The 14,167-nt window shown below is 46.3% G+C and overlaps 1 protein-coding gene across 1 annotated transcript in view; it reads right to left on the reverse strand.

The window, feature by feature from the left end:
• Positions 1 to 14,161, reverse strand: part of ASXL1 (ASXL transcriptional regulator 1) — a 20,966-nt gene extending 6,805 nt beyond the window's left edge. The window contains 9 exon segments of the mRNA XM_025212174.1: positions 563 to 659; positions 769 to 932; positions 1,954 to 2,106; positions 2,425 to 2,518; positions 3,006 to 3,103; positions 3,179 to 3,299; positions 6,710 to 6,818; positions 8,779 to 8,781; positions 9,731 to 14,161. Coding sequence (XP_025067959.1) covers positions 563 to 659; positions 769 to 932; positions 1,954 to 2,106; positions 2,425 to 2,518; positions 3,006 to 3,103; positions 3,179 to 3,299; positions 6,710 to 6,818; positions 8,779 to 8,781; positions 9,731 to 9,786 — 895 coding nt within the window. The 5' untranslated portion in view covers positions 9,787 to 14,161.
• Positions 14,162 to 14,167: the final 6 nt, after the last annotated feature.

The following is a 14,167-nucleotide window of genomic DNA, read 5'->3' on the forward strand; positions in this document are numbered from 1 at the left end:
TGAGTGGTGGTGGTGGGGGTGGGGGGGGGAGAGAAAAGATTAAGCACTCAGATACTACAGTGATCAGCACAAAATAGATATGCAGAGCAGAGCCAGGACCTGCAACCAGAGTGGGAAGCAGGCCCAGAGATGTTGTGGCACTACACATCCTTTCGCAATGGCTACACAGGGACACGGTTCCTGAAACCTTATTCTGTTGCAACCTGGGGTCACGGTACCTTTGAGGCTGTATCCTCCACGCACTACAGCCACGAGAGGGCAACACCATCCCAACCCCTTGAACAGGTGTGAAAACTACATTCCACCCAGTAGGGGCAGCATTAGAGGAGAGTTACAAGTCTAGTAGCATTTTATATTTCTGCAGCATTTTGCTCTAAACACCCCTAAGTTGCCCTCTTCTTAGGTGCTTAAATCCTTTAAAAAAAGGAGGTGTGGTGGGGGAGGGTGCAATGTAGGCAACCAAATTCTAAAGCTGGTGGAGAACCAAGCTCCAACTGAACAGGTAGAAGTGAGAGGCATATGCTGCAGGCATCCTTCCCATCGAGAGAGCAAATCTACCCACCATCAGCCAGGCGCTCCCTCCAACTCTGAGCAGCATGCGTAAAGAACTCGTTGTTTAGGGCACTGCCACTGAGACGCATCAGCCCATCTGCCCCAACCTAAAGAGAACAAAGTGTAAGCAGCCAGAAAACACGTTGTAGCTCTTCAGGAACAGAAACGATACAGTAAGGAGCACCAGTACATGCAGCAACTGTCATGTGCCTGTACCTGTCTGTCAACCTCTGGCAGGAGGCAGAGAAGCTGCTGCTGGAAGTGTGCCGGGAGCACATTGAAGGTTCGGGAGTTTATCAGAGCACGGAGGTTGGTGTTGACAAGAATAGACCCAGGTGTCTCAAAGTCGATATCCTCACCCCTGTTTCGCTTCATTTGCCCTGTAGTTTTCAGACAACCGCAGAAAAATTTTAAAAATATATTTATAGAAAACATTTTATTAACATGGGTACCCAACCCACATAGCCAAATGCTGCTGTAACCTGCTTCTCTGTGGGAGAAAAAGGACGTGGCACTGTGACACAAGGAAAGGATTCCTTAAAATACTTAGCATTTAGAAAAAGTTTATTACATAAACAGATAGACTGCTTAATACAGAAAAGAGAGGGCTAGTATTCTGAGACCAGCTGGCTTCTCAAGTCCTTTTTTCAAAACAGCCATGATTCGGGTGCTTTGCAAAGTACTTTCCACCAGGAAGCAGGAGTGAGCTCAGCCCTGAATCATTGCAAACATTAAGAACGCCTCTCCTGTGTTTCAGAACCATCTTCTGTAGATGTCCTAAAGTCAGGCCACTACGATATGGGAGGCCAGTGACCCCACCAGCCACACCCTGGGGGACCAGTGGCACAAGAAAAGCAATGCTTCTCCATTACTGTATGTCTGTGAGGAATTCAAGGGGTGGGGCTAGCGGGTTTCCAAGGGGACAGCTCTTAAGCTCACCTGGTGAGATCATTTATAGGCATGAGGAATCTGCACTATTTTGGGAGGCATCACATGTCATTGACTCAGACGTGCCTTAAGAAATTTTCACATGGATTAAAGCGTGCAGCATGGTGGCATATCCACAATCCGGCTGATAAAGGCTTTATCCTTTGCTCAGGACTTTTCTTAACAGGTTTTTCAGAAAGGTATGTTAAGCATTTCCTTGCAATTATGCCAGTGCGCAAACAAATGGCCCTTAAAGCTGCATTTCAGAGTCAACAGCATCTAGAAAGTCCTTGCCTTATTGTCGGTGGGGAATGAATTATGTGATGTTGAGGACCTTCTGGCTTGGCAAAGATGTTGAGAATAAAAGTCCAGAAGTTCTCCTTTCAAAATGGACTGACTTGGACATGGCTGAACTTGATTCGGTTTTTTTCCACCCCCAGGACTGTATCCTGGACTATATACTGAAGCACCTACCGGCCGTCGGCTTCCGAATACCTCTCAGGAGCTGGGGAGGGTCTCTGTTAATTTCCGTCCGACTCCGCACGGTGGCACCGCACAAAGCCAAGGAGCTGCTGCTACTGCTGGAAGTGCTGCTGCTCTCTCCATCCACATGCCTTCCTGTAAACCCTAATGGCAAAACCATCTGTCAGAGACGCACGAAGCAGCCCCACCTGGGGAGTGATTCTGGCATACGATAGCAATCTGCTTACAACAGATCCACTGCTAGCTAGGCACAACTGGCTGCTCAAATATTAAGTACATATTTTAACCCGTAAGACAGCAGTGTGCAAATTCATTAAAATTATCTGCAAGCTTAGTAAATATTAAAAGACATCTTTGCCCCATGCTAGTCCTGGAAGAATTTACATGGAGAGCTAGCTGTAAGGACCAGCAGACAAAGGGCTACGCCATGTTAAAAACAGTCCAGATGGATCACACACTCACCTGAGGCAGACTCCATGTGTGCTCCATTTACTTTCAGTGGAGTCAAGACAACTCGGGGCAACATCACACCAGTCTTTTTCTTTTGCTTGCTTGTCTGTGTTCCAGAGAAAGACAAGACAAGCTGTGTAGAGCGCACACGGATTATCTTAGGAACTGCACCTTTTCCTAGTTGAATTCATTCATGAACCACCACCTGGCCACAGACAAGCTTCCAGCCTATGAGCTGCGTGTTAGGCATTTACTCAGGTTACTGATAGCAGCAAGACTGCAGCCTCTTTGTACCCACTAGCTTAGTATTAAAAGTGGTAAAATCTTTTTTCTAGGCTGCAGATTCCCCATTCACACTCGCTTCCTGAACTGTCACCTGTTGCAGAGGGTCACTAATGCACACCCAATTCTTCTCAGACCCACACCCAATCTCCACATAGTACCCCAACAGCTGCCAGAACCAAAAAAAAGATGCATCTACACAAGCTGTACACTGCGCTTGAGGCAGCCATGAGCTCTGCCCACCCAACGCTCTCCAAGCTCCAAACCTGGACTTGAAGTGGCATGCGTGTTCCCCCTGTACACCCTCCTACCTGTGAGGCTGCTCTGTAGCTCTCCCTGGCAGTGGAGAGACCCTTGCTCTGAGATTCAGCAGAGCAGGAGGCATTGGAGGAGGTTTCATCAAGAGACACTGAAAGAAGAGAGTATGTGGTTAGCCCTTGAAGTTGACACTTGCAGCGTAACGTTAACATTGTTAGACACTTACCATCATTATCACCACTCACAGTGCTGGCTTCATTGGACTCACAGCTTTCTGCATCCGCTGCGTCCTCCAGCTCCTCTCCCTCTTGCACAGACAGGTTCCGAGACCACTGCAAGGCGTCCTTCTAGAGGGGCCAAGCAGAACCCAGGTGACTTCCTCCAGAACATTAAGTTGAGACCAACAGGAACATCCACTCTAATGGCTACAGTTATCACTGCTTAGACAGAGACTCTTGAATAAAATGGAACCAAGTTGTACAACATTTGCTCATTAGGATGAACATGCACATGCTCCTGCCACCTCTGCTGACTAATGGACACAATTAAAAACACAGAAAAATCTCTAGGCAAGAACTAGCTTGAATAACTCAGTTGGATAAATGTGAGCATGCCTATGCTATGTGCTGGCTGCTAGAGAGAACAGGGATGACCCTACCTCAAGAAGGAGGTTGGACTAGATAGCCTGTAGAGGTCCTTCCAAGTCTACTTCTCTATGGTTCTATGCCTGAGCATGCCCCCTGGCCAAACACAGAAAGGTCACTGAGGTCACCTTTCATGCTACATTTTCCAGGTCTGATGTATGTGTATGGGAGCAGGTCCCTTGCCAGGAGCAGTAAGGACATGGTGCAGACCATGCTGCCCCCAGACCTGTTCAGCCCATCCATGACAACTGGGTCTACCAGAGGGGCTGCATGCACGACAATGCCTTTGTTTTACCAAGAAAGGTAAGACTGACCACCCTCCTTCCCTCACTGCTTGGCATCCCTCAACCACAGGGGGGTTTATCCAGTGGGCAAAACTTGTTAGCTGTGCCTCCACCGTGGCCCAGCACAGCCTAGCAACCCAAGGCCAGGACCTGCCTACGTGAAGCAAGCTCCAAGCCTGGGAGGCCCCAAGTAAGACTGGCCCCGTCACTGCTCTTCACCTAGCCCTCTGTGCTGGGTGCCCCCAGAAGCATAGCAGGACACCCTTCATACAGCCTCATATGCCCTGGTGCTGCCTCACACTGAGCCCTCTGTCCCAGGTGTCCCTGGAGTTGCATGCGGACCCAGGGCTCTAAGGTCACTTCCCCACAAAGATTCCTGAGACCAGAATACCCCAGGGTGGCACTGCCCAGAGCCAGCCCTCAGGGACACTTCATCCCATTACTCCATGGAATCACTGACCCAAAGACCCTGGGAGGGTGACTGGGGCAAACTCACTGCCCCAGACCTCATCCCCACTGAAAGGGATGCCCAGCAATGGGGAGTAGGCTGTTCCAGGGCACCCCAGTGACACCCTGCAGGCAGCCTCTGGCATGCAGGTGCCCAAAGGTATAAATCCCCCCCCACCCCCATCAGTATCATGAGGTCTGAAGGTGTCACTGCAAGGAAGTCTCGCACATGCCGGAATGCTGCTCTATCCCCGGGCCCTGCTTGTCCTGTCCCACAAGAAGTGTGGGCCTTGAAGCTGTCGCTGTGCACCTAAGTTATCTTTAGGTGCCTCAGTTGAGGCCATCACAGGGCAAGGGCGCCTATTATGGCTGTGGCCATAAAATAATAAATCTAGTGCAGCTGATAAGGGACATGGAGCCCCCAGGCCCTGAGACTCCCTCACCAAAGACCCCATGCACAGCAAGAGCAAGGTTAAGACTTTTCTGGCCCTGCAGCTGCTGACTAAGGGTTTGGGATCCTTGCTTGCCATATAAAATTGCAGTGTTTGCAGGGCCAGGGAAGGGTTAACCTTGCTCTTGGCACAGACACCTCGCTTCACAGTAGTATCCTGCTGCTGCTCCAGGCTTGGAGCTTGCTTCACTTGTGGCCAGACTTGAGTCCTCTTGCTGTCTCAGGGTATGCCTCTTGAGGGAGGGGAGAGGATCAGAGTGGCACTCAGGGAGAGAGGGGCTTCACTTGTGGCACACCTGCCAAAAAAAGGCTGATCACCGCTGCTGTAGACAACCCCACACGTCCTCTTGCAATTTTTAACAGGCCAACAACACAAACTCTCTCTGCAAATATGCTGGAGATACAATTCCAGGCTGAATGAAAGCATGTTTGACCTGCTATGAAAGAAGCCCATCCACTGAACTAGCTTTTTCTACCTGGTATTTCATAAATTCTAGTACGCGTCTCCCAGTGCTAAATACATGAAGCAGCTCATCTGTGTGTGTGCATGTGTGCGTGCACATACATGCAAGTATGTCTAGTGGGAGCAGGGGAAGGAATAGCTGCTCTTCCCTATCTGGCTAGCAGACAATTTCAGTATCTGGTGTCATTAGTGCTCTTCCTTCTAACTGTGGCCCACTCCCGTCTTGGTAGCACGCACCCTAGTTTCATTCTTATTGTGTGTCCCATTGCCAACACAAAAGGCAGCAATGAAGACGTAGCAGTTCTCATTTTTTCCCTCCTTTGCCTTTTATTCCCCTTTATAAAGAGAGGGATTTTTAAATAGATTTGGGCTGCTAGTGGAGAAGCCAGTACCATAATTTTTAATTAAGTTAACCCCACACAGACTTTTCAGATACAAGAACTGAACAACCAGCATGCTCTATGAATACTTTTCAGCAGAATAATTCTGGTACACCTGAAATATGTAAAACAAACACCGTTTGGTCGGATCTGTCCATGTGTAACTTTTGTTATTCCTTCTAACATTCAGGAAAAAAGAAAAGTGATTCATCCTTAGACTGAAAAGCTGCATGACAGTATTTAGCCACTGAATTTTTTTTCACTTCTAGAGATAAAGAGCCAGCAGTGTCAGAGCAGCCAGCTACTGAGCTGCCACGCTTGAAGCATTCATTTGAATTGATTACACGTGTGACAAATAAAAACACTTTGGAACTCGATCTATTCTCAGACATAAAATGGCAATTAGCATAATGCATCTTTGAAGGAAGAGAGAAAAGATGGGGGAGAGAAGAGCATCTGAGATGTCAGTCATTTATTCGCCTGTCCTTAACAGTAGAGAATCCAGCACTAAAAATGGAAGAACTTAGGCATATCCTCTACATTTAAAATGAAAGGGACTGTCGACTCAAACGGACTGGGAAGTGATTTCAGGTAGAACCGCCAGGCATTTCAGGGACAAGAAGGATCACAACTGTGAATACTGTGGCAGGGAAACTGTGTAATGGTAAACAAATGAGAAAATACACACAAACTTCTTCAAGTAATTGTACGTTAGATACTTTCAGACAGATGTTATTTGCAATCGGACTGCGCCCTTTTTCAACAACCGGAAGGGAATCACAGAGGTCTTGCCATGTTGACAGGGCACTATCATCCCATAACTGCATTAACTAAAAGAGTGGCATTCTGAGTAGTGGTGTAAGATAAGTTTGCCTTGCTTGTATAATTTAAGAGTTAAAAAAACTGCAATTTATCATAAGCGTCTTAGGCAGAGGCAGACAAAAATTCCCCGAGCCCAGAGACTATTTCACAAGAAGTTACTGTGTCCGATATGTCAAGCTGATATACTTTATAACATCAACCTCTTTGTGTAGCAAGTTAGATATGCGACTGGTCCCCAGATAGGAAGAGGGGAGTTCACAGTTTACCTTGAGTGTGAAAAGGCTGATACGTCCGGGCAGCTTATAAAAGAGTCCATCACCCCCCCTTGAATTGGAATGTAGCATGGCATTGAGGCAGGCCAGGGGGGAAGTACCACTGCAAATGGAGAGAAAGAGGATTAATGATTTAAACCCCAGTTTAGAGAATGCACTATGCCATCCACTGGTTTCTTCCCCTTTAAACCAGCAGCAGCAGGTAGAGAGGATGGTTACAAACTTTATGGAAATGCATTTCAGCCAGTCAAAACCAATTACTGTTTTACTTTCTGAACGGCATAGTCTTGGCATATCACAGCGAACAAGGGAAACAGCTTGTTATGTCAATGTTCAAGTCACCCTAGGTCATATTAAGAGGGTTCTAACACAAGATGCTTCTTCTTTCTACAGTTCCTCTGAACTGGCCCAACGTTGCTACGGAAACCTGGTTTTGTAAGCAAAGGTACAACATTTTTCCAAACTCAAACACTTCCAAAATAGTCTCCTGTACTATACGTCTCACCAGCAGAATACACGCCCAGGTGCTGTAACTGAGAGGGCTTTAATGCCATTATTCTAGGTGGCCTACAGGACTCAGGGGTTGTTTGTCACTTCTAAGTAAAGCAGCCGCCCTACGCCACTGCTGATGACACCTTTGTGCCACACACCACTGTGTCATGTTTTCCACAGTCATATGGGTACATGCTACTTAGAGGAGACGTTAAAAGCAATGCAGAATTCACCGTTATTCAAAGTGAAACTGAAACTGGTATCAGACCAAATGTTTCAGTCCAAAATGTCAAACAATTTGATCTCAGCTTCTCAAACTGAAAACCAGCCTTAGTCGGCTTCTGGTTTCATTTTGACTATGTTTGTTTTCAGGCATTTCTTTGTTACCCAGGAAAGTAAGCAAAGTTACCATGGGTTGCTTTTATATACCACGAAGAAATTCCGATTCCTCCTCTATTGCACAATTTCTCCCCTGGCACCAACACGAATGTGGTAAATAAATTACCAGGCAACACAACAGAAATTCAAAGAGTGGAAAAAGTGTAACTTCCCCAGCTGAAGCTGCAGCTGAGAATGAGAGAACTCAAAACGTTTACAGGTTTTAAAATTTAGCCATGAGGCTGGTTCCAAAAGCCCCAGCTCAAGCATAAGCCACTAACAACCACTGTTGCACTTCTTGAAGAATACAGCCAAGTGTCTATTAGAATCAGGACTGACTCATCTGGAAGAGGGTCCTTTGAGTCACTGTGCTATTTCTTTCAAGACTTAAGATTTCTCTGGGAAGTCCCCCAAACCCTGACAATTAGCTAGGCAAGATCTCTGCTTGTAGTGGTCGCTCCATATTTTAATCATTGAATCTGTAGCAAATACTTGTCCTTTCACTTACATGATAGAGAGAGAAAGCAGTTGCTCTTTGTAGCATAAAACCAATGATGGGACAAATGGAAGCAGAAATCCCTTGGAGAAAAATCATCAATCCCTAAACAAATTAATTTAACCCAAGATTTAAATGCTGACACTTAGCAAAGCCTGCTTTTACCTGCCTATCATGGAAAAGGTGCCCAAAGCAAACAAGCAAGAAAAATCTGCCATTCACAAGGGACAATCTAATGCCGACAGACCCCACATAGGGAAGAGGGCTGAACAAAGGAAGGAACTAGATGAGTAACTAATCCAAACAGGGCAAAACCACAAAGCTTTTCAATCTAAGCCCATTTTTATTCCACACTATGCTCTGACATTGTTGCCCATGTCCAGTCCCACCAAAAGCCTCCTCTTTGGCGGCTGGACTCGATGATCTTCCAAGGTCCTTCCAGCCCTAATGGCTATGAAATCTTTAAGAAACCTAAATGAGTGGGTGCTTCAATGGCTCTGGTACCAAGGCGGCACCGTACTGCAAGCTGGCACAGTCCCTTTTCAAACAACAGTAACTCCTACATATTACACCTCTGTTTGAATTACAACCTTCTTCACTACTCAAACCATCATGACTGGTTCCTAATTTCAAAGGGAAGAAGAAGCAGAAACAAGTGAAAATTTTGAATTACCAAGTCCCAAAGGAATTCATTTACCTTCTATAGTCACGCAGAGGTTCAACAGCGATGTACGCAACATGGTGGAAAACAGTCCGTGGAACCAAGGAGGGGGGAAAAGATACAATTAGAAGAGCGCAGAGCATTCATATCCCACGTGAGTCAATCGATACTCAGCACCCAAAGACAGGCTGAGCTACTATCAGTAATCAATCCTGGTGACTTTCAACTCATTGCACAAGTAAAGGAGTTTGCAGCACCAGAGGTAGCAAACATCTCCTTCCTCTGACCTGCCAAATATTGTGCATCTCCCTTCTGCTTTATAACAAAACCAATTCCAGGGGACTAATCCCAGATGACACTTGGTCTTCCATCCCTATGATTTTTTGGGGTCAGGTTCAGGTTTTTCTCCAGGTCAAAGATACAATGAGGTGCACCTCTTTTCCATACTCCCAGTCTACAGGGGCCACAAAAAGTACAGCAGTACTAATATACCAAGTGCTGGAAAATGAAGGGAGCTCAATATGTTGCTTATGTAAGGGAGGTGCCTTCCTTGACCCCTGGAAAAGGGGTGGTATATCCTCTGAAGTGGAAGCTTTATGGAGACAAAGTTTTTTAACTCATTGTAAAAGCTCGGACCCAGTATTAGTAACTAGTTATTTATTTATAAAAGGAACATGCAAAGGAGAAGTATTGATGCGAGAGACAGATCTGCAGTCGGCATTTACTGTATTTTACAAAATCCCTGCAACTCCACTAAAACGCACAGAGGGTCAGTGCTTTTGTTCCAATGAACTTGAAAATCCTCCAAAACTGTCAAAGAAAATGACCTAATACATTCTCACCCGAGACAATCAGACTACAGAGGAAGAGAAAAGGAAAAAAGACAGGTTAGAGAAAGGAGGAAGAGCTGCACTAAGAAATCCAGCCCCTTCTATCCACCCTCCCCCATACCACACACTTTGTTTTAGACAAGAAGATCAATACTAACCTCATTTCCTTTAGTCCCTCAGCCTCTATGACCTGCAGAATCTGTTTCGGGGTCATAGGAGCATCAGAGTAATTTTCCAGCACCTGAAGACAGAAAAAACCCGGGACTCAGCATACAATTTCTGTTCACATTCACAGAGCTGCTTCCTTAACTGGGATTACAATACAAGTATGGACCTCCCAGAATTTACCACCTCCATAAGGATACCTGCTACAAAATGTGGGCCGCCCCAGGAGCAGACAACATGGATGATCCGTGCACATTTCAAACAGCTGCAAACGTCTTGCCTTGTTTCCTCAAAAGGTCCCTAACTAATCAAAGTGCTATTGTGCAAAGTGGGAAGCATACCGTATTCATTTATACTGGCCATCTCAAACAGGATATTGAAGTAAGGCAGAGGGTTCAGAGAAAGGGAACAGGAACAATTAGATACAGGAAAAAAGTATGCATAGAAAGACTGAAAAGGCTGAGGCTACCTTAGAGAGAAAGTGAATCAGAGAAGAGATGGAAAAGGGCATACAATAACAAGCAAACAAACAAAAAAAAAAGGTCTAAAGAAAGAGCTTCTTTTTTTCTTGTATTATGAAACAGGGTGGAGGGAGAGTCAGTTCAAGTGAAAGTCAACAAACTGCTTTCTCCAACACAATGCTGGGTTAACCTGTGGAACTCACTGCTTCAACGCATCACTGAAGCCAACAGCTTAGCTGAATTAAAAAAAAATAAAAATAAAAAGGAGTGGGCATTTTAGAGAGATAATTAGGTAAGCACAATAATAGGAAACATGTACAGATACAGTTACAGAAGGGATGTAAGCCTTTATTTCAGGAGTGAAGCTAGCCTCTACGTACTGGGACTTAGGAAGAACTCCCCTTCATTGCATATTACCCATAACCATCTACTCTGTAGGATTTCTGGCCCCTCCCTTGGAAGCAGCTGGTACTACCCACCATTAGTGACAGGATCCCAAACAAGACAGACCACTGGTCTGATCCAGTATAACAATTCCCACGTAAAATGCAATACATGTCCTGAACTACCCAAAAGCAGCAGCAACGGCTATTCTTTCTGGGACGCTGGTTTAGTAATCATACACAAAATTCCCCAACGTAACGATCACAGCGACACGAAATCCAGATGCCAGTAGTCGCAGTTCTATATACAAGTTGGCAACGTGATCCTGTCTTTCAATTCATTTAGTACAAGCAATGAGTGGAGAAAACAAATGGCCCTCTTTTCTGTCAGCAACATCTAGAATAGAGTCACTGCAGCATCCTGTTGGGAGCAATGGCTGTGCTCTCCCTTCAGTATGAGGAGCTGTATGAACAAAACTGTCCGCAAGAAAGTGGCACAGGTCACCACCTCTATTGTTACCACTACCTCCCAGCCTCTGTCAAGAAAGAAAAAGCCCAACCTGAATGACACAGCTTTACTGTCATACTGCAGTTAAAAGTCTGCCTACGCTTCTCACTAAAAGGCAAAACCAAATCACATCCACTGTGTGACAGGAACACATTTGGAAAAGAAAATATACCAAGTGTGGTACTGTCAGCTTGGCAGGGGACTGGAAGCTGGGAATGGTGAAACTACAATTAAATACAATGAAAACTCCACTGGAGTCTAAAGAAAAGAATCCAGGAAAATAACAAGCTAGATTAAAAGAAAGTTAACTAGTTTAATTCTCCGCCAGCACAGCTCTGTAACATTCGTCCACACTAATAAGATCTAATGGGGTGTACACCTTTGGTGCTGTCTGCAGAAACTGTCACCCTTCCTCATGCAGAAGGAAAGGGCATCTGCTGTGGGACATGTACCATTCAAGAGCCCAGTGTGAAACGGAACATGCACATTGTAAGAAATACAGAAAACATCCACCGCTTGCAACACTTCTGGAAACCCCCTCCAGGACACCGAACTCAAAGGCAATCAAACAAGGCACAGCCCACAACCAGGCATGAATGAATTACCTCCAGGAATGAGCATTCCTATTCAGGAGAACAATTCATAGCTCCCAGCTGTATCAGGTGTACCGCTCACTGTTTAATGCAGGAGCTGAAGACTGCCGGATGCTCTCCTACCCTCAAGGATCCTGCTAATGCTGGAGAAATTCTTCCTCCGGCTATGACAGGCCATGGCTATATCGCGAACCAAGTCTGAGCAGGAATAACTCAGGAACAAAGCAGGATATTTCTTCCCCAAGAAGCAAAAAGCAATGTTTACAATATTTCCAGTTCCTGCCAACCCCTCAGTACCAGAATTGTGAATGTTTGTGGTACTCCTCCAATTACGCTCCTGCTAGCCTCAGGATCTGTCCTGAACACTCCCTGTGGTTCTACATCATTAACTAAATGTTAAAATACTGTTTTTACAGAATTCGCAAAACATTAGGTCTACAATACGTGGCACCAAAAAGCACTTTTGCTTTCCATCCAGGGGAGCAACCTAAAAGAATACAAAATGTAACGCTAACTACTAAAGAGTCATATTAAAGGCATTTTGATGGGTATCATATGAGCAGCCTAGTCTTGAACAAAGATCCATTTTTAATAGATTTCCAATCAATTAGAAAGGGAGTTTGCAACCCGGGAACTCAGCTAGGCAAGACTTGGTCTCCCTAAATGGATAATCTGTGATGAGGTTGAGCCAATGACAAACCAGAAATAGAACAAAGATGCTGCTGGGACTTAGAGACCTCAGGCACACAGCATACAGAGGGATGAAGCTCTAACCAAGAGGGATGTAACAGAAACTACAGGTGTGCAAAGGTTCACTGATGGACCACATGCCATGAAACAGCTCACTGCCCTATTTGCGCAGTAACTTTGAGGCAGCCCATGAATACCAAGCAGGTCTCCATTAGAACTCAGTACGTTGGGTGGAAGAAGCGTTTTGCAAGAAAATTTAGCCTTTACTCCCCATCTCTGGGTCACTCGCCAGCAGTCGCCCAGGAGCCCGTACGGAAGCGCATCATCCATAAAATTAGTATTGCAACAGGGATGTGCAGGGCAAAGCACTTCACTGCGTGGACCTGGCATTACTGTTCCCCAACCGCTACTTCAGATTGAAGAGCTAGAGACGAGCAGAAGTTACACGGGCTCAAAAATAATGATCCTCCCCAAGAGCTACCAGAAGGTTAGATTTCCTTTCCGTTCGTGATCGGTCCTGGGAGCGTTTTGTTGACCGAGCAAGTTCCCTTCAGAAGCAGTATTTAAAAACAAATTCTAAAATGCATTCAACATATTGGATGCTAAAACCAATCTGACCTAAAGCAATCGTACGCTGCCCATTTAATATTTGTATACCCTAATATAAACCATGCCAAAGACGAAAAAAAAAGCGCAATGTACGTCTTTTCTATATTTGTCTGTACACAACACGCTAAATATGGCAAGGCATCCAAGTGGCAGCCGTACTGGTCCAGAGGAAACGTCAATCGGGACTTGTAGTAGAGATACTATCTTTTATTCGACCAACACGAATTTTGCAACAAAAATAAAAACGTCTTTAATTGCAAGCTTTTGGGCACAAACCCCCGTCATCAGGCATCGGAGGAAAGACTGTAAAAGGGCAGAAATGAAAGTTTATATTCCCTGGGATTTCACAGTCCTAAATAGGGCAAGCGTATCTGCGACCCAGCGCTAATGACAGCTTCAAGGAGGAAACCGACCTCGTTCCACCAGTCCCTGCTTGAAGACAGCAGGACCCGGCCCTGCCCGCGGTCCGACAGCTCCACAGGGTTTACCGGGCAACAAGGGGCTCCTCTTCCCGCCAGCGTTAAAAGGAGAGGGCACAAGCCGTGAGCACTACAGGGCGTGCAAAAGAAGCCATGCACTCGAACAGCGCGCCTGCGCCCACACCACCTCAGCCAGGGCAGGCGACACGATCAACCCGGCTGCATTAACACGGTTTGGGGACGGAGCCCGGTCTCCAACGTGCGTTCCTGCCTCCCTTTTTTCTTTTAATCTGACCATAAAACGATTGGGGTTTGCATTTAAAGTTTCTTCTTTAAATCGCACACCCGAACTCGAGAAATAACCAGTTATTTCCAAGAGAAAGCACCGTCCCACCAGCGCTGCCAGAGCAAATATCGACTCTACACATTGACACCTTGGATGGATGAACCCCCCCCCCCTCCCCAAACTAAGAAACACAAGTTTCAGGACTCGTCCCCAAAAAACAGCTGTTACAAGGCTGACGGCGAGACCGCGGGCAGGAGGGAGCGGTGTTTTCCTGCGCGGCTGCGCTCAGGGCAGACAAATACGCCTGAATGTATTGGGGGGATTGAATGAGAGATGTCACCGCTGCCCCCACACGGCCTGCGCCCAACTAATCCGGGGTAGGGGCCCGCTTCCCACCCGGGACGAGGCAGGTCGGGCTCAGGACGCTGCCGACGGGAGCGGGGCTCAGGCCCCGGCCCGGCCCGGCCCGGCCCCGTGCGGC

Source organism: Alligator sinensis, unplaced genomic scaffold (genome assembly GCF_000455745.1).
Source record: "Alligator sinensis unplaced genomic scaffold, ASM45574v1 scaffold1032_1, whole genome shotgun sequence".
Taxonomy (NCBI): Eukaryota; Metazoa; Chordata; order Crocodylia; family Alligatoridae; genus Alligator; species Alligator sinensis.